The 17,249-nt window shown below is 43.7% G+C and overlaps 1 protein-coding gene across 1 annotated transcript in view; it reads right to left on the bottom strand.

Moving 5' to 3' along the window:
- TLK2 (tousled like kinase 2) overlaps positions 1–16,480 on the bottom strand; it is a 42,742-nt gene extending 26,262 nt beyond the window's left edge. The window contains exons 1-7 of the mRNA XM_029964488.1: positions 16,289–16,480; positions 15,805–15,893; positions 13,937–14,002; positions 7,285–7,356; positions 4,644–4,713; positions 3,597–3,640; positions 2,172–2,273 (exon numbers count right to left, since the gene is read on the bottom strand). Of these exons, the coding sequence (XP_029820348.1) occupies positions 2,172–2,273; positions 3,597–3,640; positions 4,644–4,713; positions 7,285–7,356; positions 13,937–14,002; positions 15,805–15,893; positions 16,289–16,349 (504 nt within the window). The 5' untranslated portion in view covers positions 16,350–16,480. The remainder of the gene's footprint in view (positions 1–2,171; positions 2,274–3,596; positions 3,641–4,643; positions 4,714–7,284; positions 7,357–13,936; positions 14,003–15,804; positions 15,894–16,288) is intronic.
- Between the last annotated feature and the right edge of the window lie 769 nt (positions 16,481–17,249).

The raw sequence follows: 17,249 nt of genomic DNA, 5'->3' as shown, positions 1-17,249 counted from the left end.
GGCAGTCTGGGTAATAATCATCCAAGTCCTTCCAAGCCCTAACTCTGGGCCAGGCAAATGCCTCAGGGAAAGTAAACAGTCAGGTCAGGCTTCAGTTTTTCCTAATAGCCTAAATTGCAACCTGAAGCATATTTCCTGGCTAACATTACCAGTGTCAAGAGTGTGCTCCTTCCCCAAAAGAGAGCTCGTGCCTGAGAGTGGCATCACAAGAGCCTCAAGACCTGCAGATCATTGTTCTGATCAAAGGAGGAACGAGGCAATTCAAAGCAGTCAAGAGATCTGAAGACAAGAAGTGATGTCCTGAAGCCACTACAATGCCTCTGCAAGTTCTGATTGCAGAAAATTTCCAGTGCAGTACAGATTAACTCAGGTTTGGAGGAGCTTTGTCTCATGTGAAAGACATTTCAACACTCTGTTCCCTTCCTAGACCACACTGACACCTGCAGTGGGTAAGATACTCAACCTTCTCCACTCATCCCCATTTTTTGGGCCTCAGCTCAAACCACTGACATTCAGTTTGGAAGAAGAGGACAGATCTTGCAAAGGCCCAGAATTGTTATGAATAAGCAAACACCACAGGTTTAGCTGCAAGAGTAAAGAAGAGAAGAAACACAAAGAGCACCTGTGTAAGGAGGAATACAAACTGGCCTCTGAAACTAACTCTAACATCAATATTCATCAGAAATACTCCACTCAAACTTCTACCTACTCAACACACACAAATGCAGAAGAAAACCAAAGGAAGAATCCACTTTTCCCACTACAAACACCTGTGGGGTATCTCATCTGCTGGAAAAAAGAATTGTCTCTAGTCCCTCACACATCTGCAACATTCAGAGATGCTATTTCTTTCACTACCCTCTCTTTAAAGAGATGTATTAGTGAATTAATACAAGACAGGAGGAAGGGCCATTCAACTGACAAGCTGTATTTTAATTTTTAGAAACATTAAAAAGGATCTAGAAGCATGTGTGAAGCTCCCCCCTCAAGCAGCAATGCAAGGCTTCTGAAATCTAACAATCACACATGGAATTCTGAGCAGAGTGTTCAGTGCTGGGGTTTAGTTCAGTACATTCAGGAACTGTGTAGAGGTCTCTGCAGAATAATGTAATCCCTAAGGACTTTGGTTTTGGGAATTCCAACCTTTCCCACAATGCTCCAGACTTTTGTGACACTCAACAGAAGCTGAACATTTTTAAAGAGGGAGCCCAGGCAGTGGTCAAAACTAGAGCTCAGCTCTGAATATTGTTTTGCTAATGAAGCAGATTTCTTTGGCTGCTCTGTGCTAAAATGGCTTAAAAATACTGGTTACTTCTTCACATCCAGATCTTGCAGAAATGCTGTGCCAGCAAAATGGAATTATGTAACAAACAATAGCACCAGCTGTGCATGTACACACATTCCTCTGCAAGTTTTGGCTGATGCCCCTTGCAAATCACATGCACATGGTAAGAAGTAAAAGACCTTCCCAGTAAAATTATGGTGTGTACCATGTTCAGGATATCCAAAGGGTCCAATCAAGATCAGAATATCCCTGACCAGAGCTGCACAAACACAAGACATTCTCCCAACTGGATGGAGAAGTTCATGTGCTACAGTGGATTACAGGATAACTAATAGGTCAGTGCCACCTTTTACTAAGGACAGGGACCTCTGTAAGCACACAGCTAATAAAAACAAATAAAAACAGTCATCCTGCATGCTTTAAGCTCAGGTATCCATGTCACACACAGCTGGAACAGCCACTGTCCCAGGGTCCTGGACACGGCTTCACTCCCAGAGCCCAGGTTCAGGTTGAAAATGGAGAACAAGCCAAACCACTCACCACGAGCCACCTCCCTGCTCAGAGCCTTGTGTTACCTGTGCCTTAGCACAGCCACCGAGCCAAGCAATGCCAGGCCAGCAGCAGTGGCCAGGCCAGCAGCAGTGCCAGGCCAGCAGCAGTGGCAGGCCAGCAGCAGTGCCAGCCAGCCAGCAGTGCCAGGCCAGTGCCAGGCCAGCAGCTATGCCAGGCCCAGCAGCAGTGCCAGGCAGCAGCTATGCCAGCCAGCAGAAGTGCCAGGCCAGCAGCAGTGCCAGGTTCAGTAAGTAACACCAGGCCAGCAGCAGTGCCAGGCCAGCAGCAGTGCCAGGCCAGCAGCAGTGCCAGGCCAGCAGTGTGTCCCAGGAACACTCACCGGCAGGGGGTTGGACAGGGAATGCTGTGGCGAGGACCTGGCGACGGGCGGCACGCTCCGACCGGGACTGGTGCCTGGGCCACTGCCCCCGGCAAACTGGGCATGGAGACACAACAGGATCAGCAGGAATCCCACACAGACACCACATTTCACCAAGTTTAACACAGACAGGAGAGATCAATCTTAGAAATGAAGCCTTACAGGCTTCACAGACTCATCTTTTTCAGAGGAAAACCTTAACATTTCATGTGATGTTTTCAAAAGTAACAGCAGAAGTTCCTCAGACAAACCCTGGTGTTTGCACTGAGTACATTCTCCTTTTTAACACAAAAGAGATATAAACCTGCATGTATAAACCTTGGCTTATATATCCTATTCTAGTAAACCACTGATTTACTAGAATTATTTACGAGAATATTTACTAGAATAGAATTATTTACTAGAATTATTTTATTTACTAGAATTAAGAATAGAATTATTTACTAGAATTATTTACTAGAATAGAATAGATTTATTCACCAGAATTATTTACTAGAACAGAGTAGATTTACTAGAACAGAATAGATTTACTAGAATAGAATTATTTACTAGAATAGAATTATTCACTAGAATTATTTACTGGAATAGAATTAGGAAGCCCCTTCCCTGTGAGATGTGTCTCCTGTGCACCACAGGAGTGGTAAGGAAGGCACAGCTCCACTGAGGCACCTGTGCTAGTCACTGGTAAGAGACAGGACAGGTAAGGAGCTGGCAAACTGCTCTAGTTGGCACAGAAATCCCTGCACCACACAGTGAACCACTCATAAAAAAACTTCAGCCAGGAAAAAATTAAAACACTTACAAGCACTTAATTTCTGACTCCAAGTTAGTCAGTAAAATAAAGAAATGACTTAAGAGAAAAGCTACAGCCCTGGATTGAGCAGAGCTGGAAAAACTTCAGAAACTATGCAATGAAAAAAAGAATATTGACTTTTGGAATGTCCATCACTGTTGTGGGGAGGGGTTTCCATCTCCCACGTGCTGCCAGCCTCCCAGGGGAGGTTTTTCTGCAGAGGGAACCCTGTAAACAACTTCCTACTCCAATCAGTGAGGACTGTGCAGGGAGGTTCTTAGGCAGCATGAGCTCTTATCAAAATTGTTTGCATCCTCAGATATCCTCATCTGAGATCCAGGTTCCAGTGAACCTCAAACCTAGACTTAAGTGAAAAAATGCTTTAGCAACTGTTCAAATAAATGTTAATTTAAAAATCAACTTCCTCATATCCTGTGCCTAATCAGATCTGAGCATATCAGGCTGACATCATCAGTCAGTGACCCCAGCAAGGGATCAGCAACTCAAGTCACATCCCAAATTTCCCTCTACAGATTTTGCAGGATGTGAATTCAGGTAGATTTCTCAGACAACATAAAGACACTTACCTCAAAATAATCACTAATTTTATGTCCTCTAGGAGTGCCTTTTCCTAAAAAGGAAAGCAAAGGATTGAAATAAGAGTTGTATTTGTAAGAACAGAAGTTCCAATGCCATTCTAAAATCTCCTCCTACATTTTGACACTCCTTTCCCTGCTCAGTGCAACACCTATCACAACAAAGCTGCTGCACAACAAAAGCCTGCCCCAGGGTTACAGCTCCTGTGCTGTTGTTGGGAGGATCTACAGTCGACAATTCAATTAACTCTCAATTCCAAACATTTCAGATCCAATCAAACAGCATTTGCACCTGCTGAAGTACTTAGAAAACACTAAAGGTTTTGACTGTTGCACAGGTTCTCCAAAATTTCCTTCAAGATAAGGAGAGAGCAAAGGCTATTTTAGTCCTCTGCCTTCAGGTAAATTACTTTGTATTAGATCTCTCTTACTTTGTATTAGATCTCTCCCAAGCATTCCTATAAGAGTTCGAGAGATAATTAGTGGTGGCTTAACACCAGCTCATTAAAACTCAGCCCTTTTCTCTTATTATAATATTATCAAAGCAGTTCTGTCAACACAATTTTCACTACTTTCTTGTGGAGGAACAAAAGAAATCTGCTGGAAAATGTGAACTTGGGCTTGAACACACCAGGTTCTCCTGAGCTCTCTGGACAGCAGGGCCTGCTCTGTGCTTGGGCACAGCTTGTTCTCAATTTGTTGGGGCACAGCTTACTGTAACAAGGCTCAGAAAGCAGGGAAGGGAGCACAGGCTCTGTCCTCCAGTCTGGCTGCTGTGTGGGTAGTGATGCAGGACCAAAACAACCCTGCAGCTGAGCCATAGGAAGCCTCTGGGCAGCCTGCCCCATGGAAATGCAAGAGTTTGTGGGAATAAACGGAGTATTTTTCTGCCAGCGAGGATAACGAGGCTCCCAGAGGAGAACACACCATCATGGAGGAGTTTATAACAAGCTGCCCGACACACCCTGGAGAAGAGCCATTAGTTTCCTAGGACACAAGGAGTTACCAACCCTGCAGCAGGGTGGGAGCAGGAATTACCTTGACTGGTCTCGTAGGGTTCAGCTTTCCTCTTCCTATTCCGCTGGTCATTCTGTTTTTTCTCAGGAGTCTGTTAAACAATACTTCAAAATTAACATTTCTGCAGTTATTCCAAGAGTTAAAGAAAATGCCAATACACAATAATCTGTTCCATATCCCCAGTGGCCAGTTCGTTTCTCTGGTGCATTTGTTTCTCCTGCTGGTACTTAAAGAAACAACTGCTCTCAAATAGCTGCTACTTTCTGATGTGCTGCAGAAGGGAGAGAACACGGTTAACAAGGAGAATAATAAATTTTTTCTTATTTCAGCTGCAGCAATCCAGCCTCTACTACCCAGTGACCTCTCAGGGCCAGCAGAGCAAGCTCAAACACTTATGAAAATCTGTGTAAACTGTTTCAAGGTGATCATAGCACTGGTACAAGGGGAATAACAATGAGAGGTCTGAGTGCTGACATCCAAATTTGCAGTCCAATCACAGTCTACCAGGACAATTCACCTTGCCTGCAGGTAATGCTTCCTCCCAAAGCTCATTGCAGAAGGGGACAAGAACTATCCTGTCCACTGGTTCAGAATTACAACCTTGCACAAGGCAAGGAAGAGCCCCCCAGGACAGCAGCCAGGAGAGACCTGCCACAGGTGCTGGACTTTGGTTTGCTCCTCAGCTGCTGTTACTAAAGTCAAGGGTTAGTTGCTTCTGCCATTTCTGTGAGCAACCAGAGAGCTGAAGGGCAGCTGACCAGTGGATTGATGTATAATCAGTGTTATTTATGCACAGGCACAATACAGAGCATAGTTGACAGGCCTGAGGGCTCCAGAAGTGTCACCCCTGAGGGCTGGAGGCTCCAGAGTATCATGCCTGAGGTCTGAGGGCTCCAGAAGTGTCATCCCTGAGGCCCAAAGGCTCCAGAGTGCCAGGCCTATCTGTTTGTACAAGGCTGACAGGCCCAAACACGTGGGAGTGGAGGAGACCCTGGCATGGTGCTTTCCCCATCACCAGGGTCACATCTGTGGCCAAACCTGCTGAAAGCATAAGGAAGCACTGCTGGAAGCAGCTCACTGAGGTTGCTGGAAAGAGAGAGGTCTTATCATTTCCATCACCAAACGTCATTTTAAAAACATCTCTTATCCCAAAGGGTCCCAAAGAATTCCCAAGCTCTCTGCTCTACAGTCACTGCAGCCACCACTAAACCACACCCTGGGGCCAGGGAGAAAACCACAGAGTGCAAAACACAGCTCTGGGGGAGGGAGAGCCACGGCCAGGGAGTCTGTGGGAAACCCAAGTTCCATGCTCTCTGCAAACCCCAAGTCTCAAGGCCCCTGTTTGAAGAGCTCTGCCAAAAGACTTGCACAGAGTCAGCACAGAAATCAATCTCCCTCCTTTAGCAGGATAAAAAGGGATAAAGCTGAGCCTAAACGTGGCTGTGTCCCCACAGTGGGTGGTGGACATGGACATCTACAGCCCCACGTTGCCAGCTGGGCACCCACTGCCATGTTTTCTAAGAGGATGGAGGGGATGTTAAGACAAAGGTGGTTATTGTGTCTGCAAGGTCCTTTTTTAGAACGAGGGGACTGCAAACTCCATAACTGTGTAGAGACTTGCTGCTCCAGCTGCTGTGTGTGGAGAAGTCAGTGACATTGCCTCCTCACTGCAGAGTGAAGAGCAACTCCTGAGCAGCGTTGGCGTGACTGTAACACCACGGGCTCCATTACAGCCTCCATGGAGCTGGGAGCATATTAATGAGATTCACTTCAAGTTGTTTTTCCATTCAAGTACTTACATAACAAAAATGACACACAACATTATCTGCTACAGACTGAAAAAGCAAGGAATGGGAGAGATTAGAGTATGTCAGCTTGGTCAATTTAAATCTCTCCACAGAAGTTCAAAAAAAAAAAAAAACCAACCCAATTAAAATAAGAATGAATACTCGGTTTTTCCACTATTAACTGCACTTCTGGAGTTTTAGATACTGCATTCTCAAAAGACTGAGCTTCACTAGACCACTCATATCAGCACTGCCATATAACAGAGGGAAGTATGATCCAAAACTTACCTGATCACCATGTGGGAAGTTCTTTAAATGCATAAGAAAATGCACTTAAACTTGAGATTTAGCTTTATTAACATGGAATTTTAAAGTAAAAATCTAACTCTACACTTAATTTTGCTGCTTTAGCAAGAGTTTTTAAATAGTTAATCCTAAAGCACTGAGATTAATCAGGGACAAAGCATCAATTTTCTCCTCCCCACACTTGCACAGAGTGATCCATGAAAACTCTGCCTTGTACAGACTTAGGCAAAATCCCATATTTGATAGATAAGGCAAACTTTTCCATTGGTGCTCTCTGGCTTTTACTGGTTCAAAAGTACACCAAAACCAGCAAAACCAATTCCCTAAGCTGAGCTTTACAAATGCTGTATTTGGGGTTGGGTAAAACCTGCCTGGAGCAGTGGGAAGCTTCCCAGCATGGTCCAAAGACTGCAGGGTTAAGCTCCAGACTAAATACTTGCACTAGTCCCACTCACACCCAAAACTAAGACAACTGTTGCTCACTCTCACACAATTTCTTGTACATTTTGAGTTCAATCATGAACTTAACATGAGTTAAGCCCCAAAAGCCCAGGGGTTGAGCCTCTTACCTCCAATTCCTTATCGCTCAGAGAGCCCACGCTGCACAAGCTCTGGTTGGAAGACTCACTATTTAATGGACCCTGGTGAAAAACAAGCAAAGACTGTTAGAAACAACTTCCAAACGAGGCAGACTTGTCCTATCAAACACTGCACCTCTGGGCTGGCCTAAGTCCTGTGGGTACAGCAGCTCCAACACCCCCACACAGGATGGGGCACTAAACTTCACAGGTCCTTTGCAGCAGGACAGTTGGATGGGCAGTGGACAGTCTTTTCTCAGGATAATGCTCCTCCAGCCTTTGGAATGATATTTCTGTATCAATTTATATACTCACTGCTCCATGCAACCCCACCCACAAAACAGCCAAGGTGGTATTTATAACAGCCTAAGGTTTGAGGGGAAGAAAACCTCCTGATTCGTTGAGTAGCAGGAGTTCCAAGCTCAGCTCTTCAGACAAGCATCTGCTTGACCCTGGGCTAAGCATTCAGAGGCATCTTCCATCTGGCAAGGCAGCTATTACTGTTATCAGATGCTGGCTGTACCACTGATTTTTCTTTAAATGTGTCATTTTATGCTTTTTTTAACACTGGGAGAGTGCACAAGTGAGAGTTGTGTTCCCAGCAGTCCAACTGGTACCCACAATACCATCTTTCCCACTTGGCTGTTTTATGGACCCAAGGCTGACCTGCCCACAGAGCAGCTGCTCCCACCAGGCCACAGCACAAACTCCAGAGGCTGGAACAGATTTATCAAAATAGTAACCAGGTACCTCAAGAGCCTGCTGCATCTTTGCAGGCTCTGCTGGATGCACATCTGCATTTTTACATATCCAAGCAGTTTGAAAATGATTTAAGATCTGTATCAAAACCGGTTTTAAAAGGAAAAAGTGAATCATGCAAAGTCACCATGTTTTAGCCTGACACAAAAGTATCCTCCTACAGATGTAACTTCAAAAAAAAAAAATCGAGACAAATTTGACAAAGCTATAAAAACAAGATTCACAATTAATGATGGAATGTATTAACAGGAAGAATGACATGATAAAGCCAGCTCTCCATTAATAACTTGGGAGCATCTTTTCCCCAAGATTCATTCTATTTTAGCATTCTTAATTTTGCAGTAACCATTTCCCACCAATCAATCTTTCCTTGTGGCAAAGCCACTTCTTCTTATATTTTTGAGCAGAAGACTCAATGGTGGGCTGGGGGAGAAGCCTCAACACCACAGAGAAACCCCACAGTAGGTAATTTTTGAGGGGACCAGTTCTCCCTCTCCTATTTCTGACACAAACACCACCATCAAATTTAATATGTGATATAACCTAGTTGTTACTAACCCCAATTTCCAAGCAGGCATGTGCAGAAAGTAGTTCTGTTTACTTTCTGTGTTACACTGAGTGTTAAATACCAAACCTGTTCCTCCTAAAATGCTCAGTTCCTTCAACACAAAAAAAAAAAAATAAGAAAACCAAACACCTGAATAGCTCAAGAAGCTAAACATTTATGATTCCCTTTTAAAAGTAAGTTACTTTAAGAAAAATTGCAGGTTTATACTCTTTAAGCCACACCATTATCCCTTCAAGCCATCACACAAATAGCTCAGGACCAGAAAGATGTTTCATCTCTTCAGCAATAGCTGCTTTTTAAGCAAAGCAAGTTCCCCACCACCCAGTGTGACAGCTCACAAATGTTACAGGTACAATTCTTGGTTATTCCAGGGATTTTACTCCTTGGCCAACAGGATTTAACAGAAGTGCCAACACTAACCTCAGCTACATCCACGTGAAGGCCTCACTGTTAAAAAAACCTGTAATATCTCATAGGAAGTGGCAGCAGAAAGTGAACCCTTACACCCATGAGAAAGCTTGTTTATAACCTGCCCAAATGCTGCCCTCCAAAATCCTTCCCAAACCCTGCAGCACCTCCTGTGCCAGCTGAGGTTGGGGAGGGGCAGGAGCATCTCTCCCAGGGAGCATTCTGTGGTTTCAGAGGGGCAGGTCGGGGTTCTGACATGAGGAAGATGAAAGTGAAAGTTGTTTCCACCTTTGCTTCAGTCCCTCTGCCTCTGTTTTTGCACGTGGACAGCAAGGGATAGGAGCAGCTGCTCCCAAAATGCCCCATTGGAGCTTTTCAGGAACACTGTGGTTGAAGGGGAAAGTCCTGCTCACACAGGACAATGCACCATGTTCTGGGGTCACCTGGACAACAAACTGTTGAGGCTGTCTAGAGTCAGAAATGATGCTAAGATTTTTTCCAGAAATACAAATTTATCCTCTTCAATACAAGAAATCCACTCAGTTTGCCCCTGAATGCAAAGTTCTGGGATGCAAGCAGCTGCAAAAATGCCTGATACAAAATCCACTACGTTTTTCACACTTCCAGTACTACAACTACCTGTACTGACTCCTCTGTGTGGGAAATTTTCAGCTCTAGCAGCTGGAATCAAACCCACTTTTGGAATCAACAAAAGAGTAGTTCAGTCCTTGAACTAGATCAGATTCTTGAAGAGCAAAAAAACCCCCTTTTTCCCTTTATTTTAAACCTTCCTGTAGAATCTAAAGTGACAGTGTGGTAGAACTGAACTCAGTGCAGTAGTAGAAGGGGTGAGAAGGAACCAAGTATTTGGCTATGGAAGCACAACAGCTTGTCCTTGTCTACAGGTATCCAGCAACTTCACTGTCACATGGATCAATATTGTGAACAAATGCACAATAAATTCTTTGTAGACATGTTTTGACCCATTTTCACTGCAAGAGCCTCCCTCTCCCTCCACTACCCTCCAGAGGACCTTCCACTTTCTTACTGGAAAGGATTAGACCTTTACAGGCAAGAGCTGAACCTGGCAAAGTTGTTTTGAGGCATTCTGGCAATGGAAACACAAATTGTTCACTAGAACGTGCTGTACTCAAAGCAATAAAGATGCAATACCCAGGATGTTTCAGGAACAGGGCCTAGTGCTCAGTTGCACCTCTTCTCACAAGAGAAAGGGAAAGCAAGTTTTCCTGATCATCCAGATACCTCATTTCACACCTAACCTCACATTATCAGCTCCTTATAGCAACAGGTTTAGACATGGATGTGAAACACTATACATCTGAGTATCTCCCCTCAACCAACAGTCAGTGAGTGTGTGTATAAAAACCCCTTCAAATTTATATTTTATCATTCCTGACTGTTTATATTTAACTCAGCAACTGACACTGGGTAAATGTTCAGTACTTAATTTAGCATACCATTTTTAAGTGGTCATGACACAAAAGGAATTAAAGGAATGAACCTGAATTTTGGAAAGAAACAAAACAAAAAAAAAAAACAAACAACCAAAAAACCCAACAAAGCCAAGTTAGCAAAGAACACTAACACCAGAATATTGCCAGGGAAATAGCAGTGGGGAATAATAAACATGGAATAGTTTACACAGGAAGGGCTTATGAATTTTGTTGCAGAAGTCATCTGGCTTTTCTAGCATAGACCACTTTGGGATAATACTGCACTTCTGTGCTATCACTCCCAGCCCACTCATCCCCTGCGCCCTGTCAAGGGAATCGCTGATGGGGCTCAGCAAAAATTCAAAATACGTGGGTCATCTGAACCAAGCTAATGGCTCCTATAGTGTTTACCTAAATGACAAGCACAAGAACAGCACACACTTCCTCCTCCACAAGGAATTTCTCCCTGAGATAAGCTGGCAGGCTCTTTTCCCTTGTGATTCACCTATCAAGTGCTGCCTCAGCCCGTGACCTACCTATGCACAACAAAGCCTCCATGTTGAGAGCTGGATGCAACAGCAGCAGCAGCAGCTTTCGAGACTCCTACTCAAAAGCAAGAATTTACAATCTGGCCACTCACAGGTGCTGGTTAGTCATTTCTCCCTTTGCAAGAGCCCCTGGGAAGGCCACAAGTGAGGCACAATGGCCGAGGCTTCAACACAAACAGCTCACCCTGCTGAGAGCTCCCACCAGATCCATCTGCAACACCAGCCTGGCTCCCCCCCTCACCCATCTCCTGCCTCCCATGACCTGTGCATTTCCACAGCCTCTCCAAGCTCCCAGAAATGATCCATCACTCCACAACCCCACTTGGGTAGTCTCCATTTTGTGCTGTCCAGAAGGAATCTCTAGGAATTCCAGCTGCCCAGCCAGAGCGTGCAGTGCAAAATTCTCTGGCTGTTTAAATGGAGGAGACATGGAGAGATGCTTCATTACCTCAAGCCAAGCTAACTTGAGCTCCTCTGAATTCTGTAGCAAATCAGGAGATTTCAAAGGGAAAAAGTCAATCCTTAGTTCCACTAAAAGTTAGTGCTGACTCCACACAGGTTCACACCAAAGCAAGATGGTTGAGTGGTTTTACAGTTATTCTGCTCCAGTGCTACTGTGTCAGACAGGTTTAATTAACATATTCTTATCTTATTTCAAGCATCACATAAGTATGAGAATTACAACCTGCTTCTTAATTGGACTTTTAGAAAAGCTCAGTATTATGGCCGATAATGAAATCCCCGAATCACTGAGGTCTTTTTGCCACGAGAAGTTAATCTACTCTCAGATGTTCACAGGTAACCCCCACTCTTATCAAGATGGGTAAGCAGATTTGCAGCAGGATTTGCCTGGCTCCCATTCTGCCTCAAGAGTTCTCTCTGGTTGGGAATACAGTATTTTTTATTTTACTGGTGGCAAACTGGACAGAAGGGTCACACAACTCATCCTAACCCTCAGCTCGGGGGCAGAAATAGAACTGAGATCTGACAAACTATTTCTGGGCTCCAGGAGCCAGACAACACATTTGAAGTAAGTAATGTTGCACAGGGAAGCATCCAAACAATTTTCAAGTATCTGGCATAAAGTCCTGGCACATTCTGTGGCAGCTGATAAATGAAACTCTAAGTTTTAAAACTCTTATTAACAGGTTCTTCTGGTGGCATGTGACACCTGCTCAGGACCATCACTGGGCAGCACCACCTCCCTCCAAGGAAGACCTGATTATCCTCAAACAGGAATTCTCAACTCAGTAACTCTGCTGCTAAAACTGTTGCTAAGTAGATCACAGACCTGTAAGTTCCTGAAGAGACCAAGACTGAAAAAGTGACAGAGAAAGAGTAAAAACCCAACTAATGCAAGGAAATGCTGGTTTTTTATGAGCACTTCTCTTTTTGGATGCAGATGTTCTGCAGCATTACCTCAAAGAGGGAGGAAAGGGAGCACCAAAGACCCAAACTTCTTCAATTCACAGTTAGCTGGATGTACAAGATCCCTGTTTCTCTCCCTACAGGTAACTTCAGCATTTTTAGTTTAACTATAATTAAGTGACACACACAATTTGGTTTGAAGGTCTTTTAAAGACCAGACCTGTAGAAGATGCATGTGCTGCTGTGAGGATCTGCCCTGGTCAAACCTGTGTGCAAGTACACATTCACCCATCACAATTCCTTATTCCAGTTCTTATCCAGGAAAAGTCTGTGGAAATGACACAAACCCTTTGGGGTTTATCCCCTTGACATCCTAAAGGCAGCACCCAAATAGGGGAAAGGGAGGCAAAAGAGAAACAGAACAGATTTTATCTGAGAACAGACAAAATTAAACAACATTATCTAGAGAAACACCCCATGTTCTGTACCTCCTGACCCAAGGAAGATGCCCCAGGTGACCAGTCAGGATAATGCCTTAGGTTTTCCCAGTCAGTAAATATAAGCAGGAGCTAAATAAGCAGGAACAGTCGGTGTCAGCTAGTCATGTGTTCATTCAGGGACCTGCTCTGCAAATTTGGGGAAGAATGGCACTTCACCATATGGCAAGAACAGACATCCAAAGCATCAGTGGCTTTTTGAAGCTATTTGGTGACCTGGATGAACCACAGGAGTATAACAGTTGCCTGGAAACATTCCTTGCTCATAAATTTGATTCCATGTATTAACTCCAAGCTTCTAGAGAAATATACTCTCCAGCTACTAAGTAAGAAAATTCATCACAGACTTGCAACAGAATTTTGAGGCATTTGGGACTAAAAATGACCTCGGTCATTGGGTTGTGCCTTCAGCTACCACAGGAGGTGACAGCACACAGTTGTTTCCAAAACAGTTTAGGATTTCTGTCCTCTACTACTGTTACTGGAAAGCTCTTCCAGAATCCCATGACTGATGGCTAGAAGCTTTTTTTTTTTTTCCTAGTTTCCAGCCTGAAAATTTATTCTAGATCAGCTTAGTCTCATCCATTTCTCCCAAGAGGTGGTTGTTCTTTAGCACGGAGGGACAGGGGAAGTGTTAAGATGTAAAGTAATTCTTTAGCAGGTCCAAAAACATACCCTGGGTTTTTAAACATTCAAGAAAGCAAAGCAAACACACGGAGAGATACACCCAGTGGGAGGAAGGCAGGAAGCTCAGCACAAGTGCCTGCTGCCTTCACCCAATGGTGGAGCATCTGAGATGACATTTCTTCCTTTTATGCAACAAACAGCACCAGACACCTTCCATCCCAGGGGGATGGGCCAGTCCCACTAGATGGCACTCACTGGTTCTTTCCTTCAAACATTTCATTGGAGCCAGCAAAAAAAAAAAAATATAAAAAAATTAAAAATTAAAAATAACAATAATAATAATAATAATAAAAAAATCTTAGTTGAATCCCACAGCTTTCCCAACATATTCCCTTTAAGACAGTGGTGACCTACCAAAGCCAGGGCGGAGCATGACGGACGGAGGCTTGGGGGGGTGGGGAGGGAATTTGAAGCACCAACCTGGGAGGGAATGTAGTAGCTGAAATTAATATTGCAACCAAGATTTGCTGCAACATAGCAGAGTCATGCTAATTCATATCAATGGTTGGCTGATCTAGTGCAAATTAGCGAGAATGCAAGTAAATAAATAAATAAATAAATATATAAATATATTGTTTGCAATAAGTGTAATGCACTTTAACAGTTTACTGACTGGTACAAGGTAAAAACTGCACAACAACAGGTAAAAATAAAACTCAGCAACAGAACAGCTTTGCTCAAAGTAAGGCCTCTAAGATATGAGGCTTTTTTACTTGGATATGCTTTAGAAACAAAAATGAGTTCTCAATATTCACCCCTACAGGAAAGGGCATGTACTTTCTGCTCCAAACATATTGGAAACATAATTAAGACTTGCTTTCCTGTATCTTTTAAAGGTTATTCCTTTAAAAGGAATAGTTCCTAACATTCTTTGCAAGTACTGAACATGTTGGCACTGCTTTAAAGCTTCAACAGTGTTTATGCTTTTAAGTTTTAGCTATTCCAGAAAGTTGTTTGGCTTTATCTATAGTGGTACAGCTAAAGATGCTAAAGTGACAAAATGGGGTAAAAAGGCAAGAAACAGGTGATAAAGTACATGAAAAGTTGTAATGTTGTATAAAACAAGTCTTTCAAGATCACAATACATTAAAGTACTATAAGGTTTTATGGCAGTAAAAGACTTCAGATTTAAAAAGTCTTAAGAATAGGGGGCAAAGATGAAAAAATCCCCACACTTTTACTTCAGTAACCAGAATTGTTACCTCTTAACAACTTCTAGTGTTAATCCTCCTTACTACACTGTCTTACAGCTGAGAATTTGGCTTCCTCACACTCCCTTCCCAAGACTTAACCTTGTCTGAAGAGCAGAGAAAAGCATGAACTCAAACTAAACTCTTTCAAGTTCTGACTCACTTTGCATTTTTCTAAGAAAAGCAGCATCTACAACGTTTCTCCTCAACACAGTTCTAGGAGATTTCTGACAATTTTCTACCAATGATATGTTGCTTTGCCCTCTACCTTGATGCTGTCCAAAACTTGGTATCTCCCTCAAAAATTACCTCCATGTCCCTGACCTACTTTAAGATGAGTTTTGCCACCATTTCATTGCTCAGAGAGACTGGCACTGACACTGCCAACACCTGGAGAACTTGGAGCTTAATGCCAGGACACCAGGCAACCACACCATGTTGTTACTCAGGTGCCTTGCTCAGGGAAGGCAGCTCCTGACCAGGGAGAAGTTGTACACGAGGATAAAGATGGGATTTTACTGGCAGGTTGTGGATCAGACACAGGAGAGCTGCCCTGCAAACACTTTGTGTGTTAAATGGGAAGGCCCTGCACCCCCAGAGAACTGAACAACTCAATGTATTCACTCTGGTTACATGTTGTATCCAACACACTGCACTGGAAACTGTATCTCACCAGAGGCCAAATCAGCTCTCCAAGGCATTCCTGCACAAAGGAAGAGCCACGGGAGATTCCCACTTCCACAAAGTTGCAGTGGAGTTTTTTGGGTGCACAAAGTGCCTTAAGATGGAACAACTCCTAAGAACTTCATCAGAGCCCCAAATCTTCTGTGTAGCGAAACATCTGCTCGTAGAGATCCCATTTTCATTCCTCCTGAACACACTTCACGCAAATTAGTTGTCAAAACACGACTGGCGACACAAAACTTCTCTTGCAAAGCCAAACTCTCCGTGTAGAAACTAAAAACACCCAAACAAAGTGCAGGCAGGGGTGGATAAGAAGTCCCACCTGCTACCACAGGTACTCCCACTCACCTTGGCAACCCCGACCCCGGTGAACCTGGCCTCCAGGAGCTCCTGCCTGCGTGGGTCCAGGCTGTGCAATTCTTCCATCATTTCTGCTGCTACGGGAGAACAACACTCAGATTATGCAAGGCAAGGAAAAAGGAGAGACATTTAATATTCTGTGCCACTGATGAGACTTAAAAAGTGCCTGTTCTGCAGCACAACCACGTAGAGAGCATTTTCTTGAAAGAGAAATGCAAGATTACCACGTAATAACAACATGACTTTGCCACCATATTATTGTATTTAAACCATAACCCTGCTGGAGTTTCCTCTCTTCTGTTGTACCAGCCATTTCAAGATCTCTAAATCCAAGAAACCAATTATGTCACATTCTCCCACTGGATGCTTTATTGAAAGGAAAACATGGGACCAGAGTGTTATGACTAAAAGATTCAGAGCTTTTCATCCGTGCTGCATGACTAGGAGAAAAAAAAAAAGCAACATTCTTTACCCCATAATTTATTTTTGGCCAATCCTGGAAATACTCGATCTCCCCAAACTCCAGATTTCATTGACAACAGCTCTGGTTCTTCCAAGCACAGAAAGAGATTATAAGAAGAAAATAATGCTCATTTAAACCTTTTAATTTATAGGGTAAAGCATCAGATGCCTCTAAAATAACAGCTGCTTCTACACCTTGGATGTGCCTTGGCAATCCAACACTATGGATGCTTTATAGGAAGGGTTAAAAACCCACCCAAGCAAAACTGTGTAAACAGGTTAAAAATCAGGAAATACACAATTCGAATCCTGAACTGCTAAAAAAATGGGACAAATTTCACTGTTCATTATAACTGTGAATCACATCTTCCCAACCGCACCAATCAAGTTCATTTCCAGAAATGTCTGTTCCAGTTTCATTTTCTGGACTAAGGTAGGGAAGGAAAAAAAAAAAGCAAAAAAAAAAAAAAAAAGGCAAAGCCCAGAAACAGAAGATAAAGATTTGCTGTATAAAGAGCATATGCGATGAGGAAAGTTCTTGAAGGGCAGCAAGTGCCCTCTAGAACAGGCAGTGCACAATTGTTCCTTTTATGAACTGTCCATTTTGTCCCCGCCGCTTCCTCCAAACGCTGCGGCTCCAAGTTACAGGGGCAAAGTGAATCCATCCGGGGGCATTCCCAGCTGCTCTCCCAAATCAGCCACAACCCTCAAAAACTAATGGGATACTAAACGTGCTTATCAGACCACCTTATTTCTGCTGAGAGCCCAACAAAGCTCTCTCAGCCCAGTTTTCAAAACAGGAAATCTGAGCAGCAGCGAGGAAAATGACAGACAAGCCACGAAAACGCCAAAGATGTTCAAACGCTCCCAGGGCTTCTCCCCCCACCGCGGGGCCACCATCCGTGGGGAACCGCATCCCCACGCCGGGATGCTGCCGTGGGGAAGGGGCTGACACAAGCTCCCCCAGCCCG

This window comes from Manacus vitellinus, unplaced genomic scaffold (assembly GCF_001715985.3).
Source record: "Manacus vitellinus isolate BGI_N305 unplaced genomic scaffold, ASM171598v3 scaffold_72_pilon, whole genome shotgun sequence".
In the NCBI taxonomy this organism is placed as follows: Eukaryota; Metazoa; Chordata; class Aves; order Passeriformes; family Pipridae; genus Manacus; species Manacus vitellinus.
The sequence above is the reverse complement of the archived record's forward strand: the minus strand, read 5'-3'. Positions and strand labels throughout refer to the sequence as shown.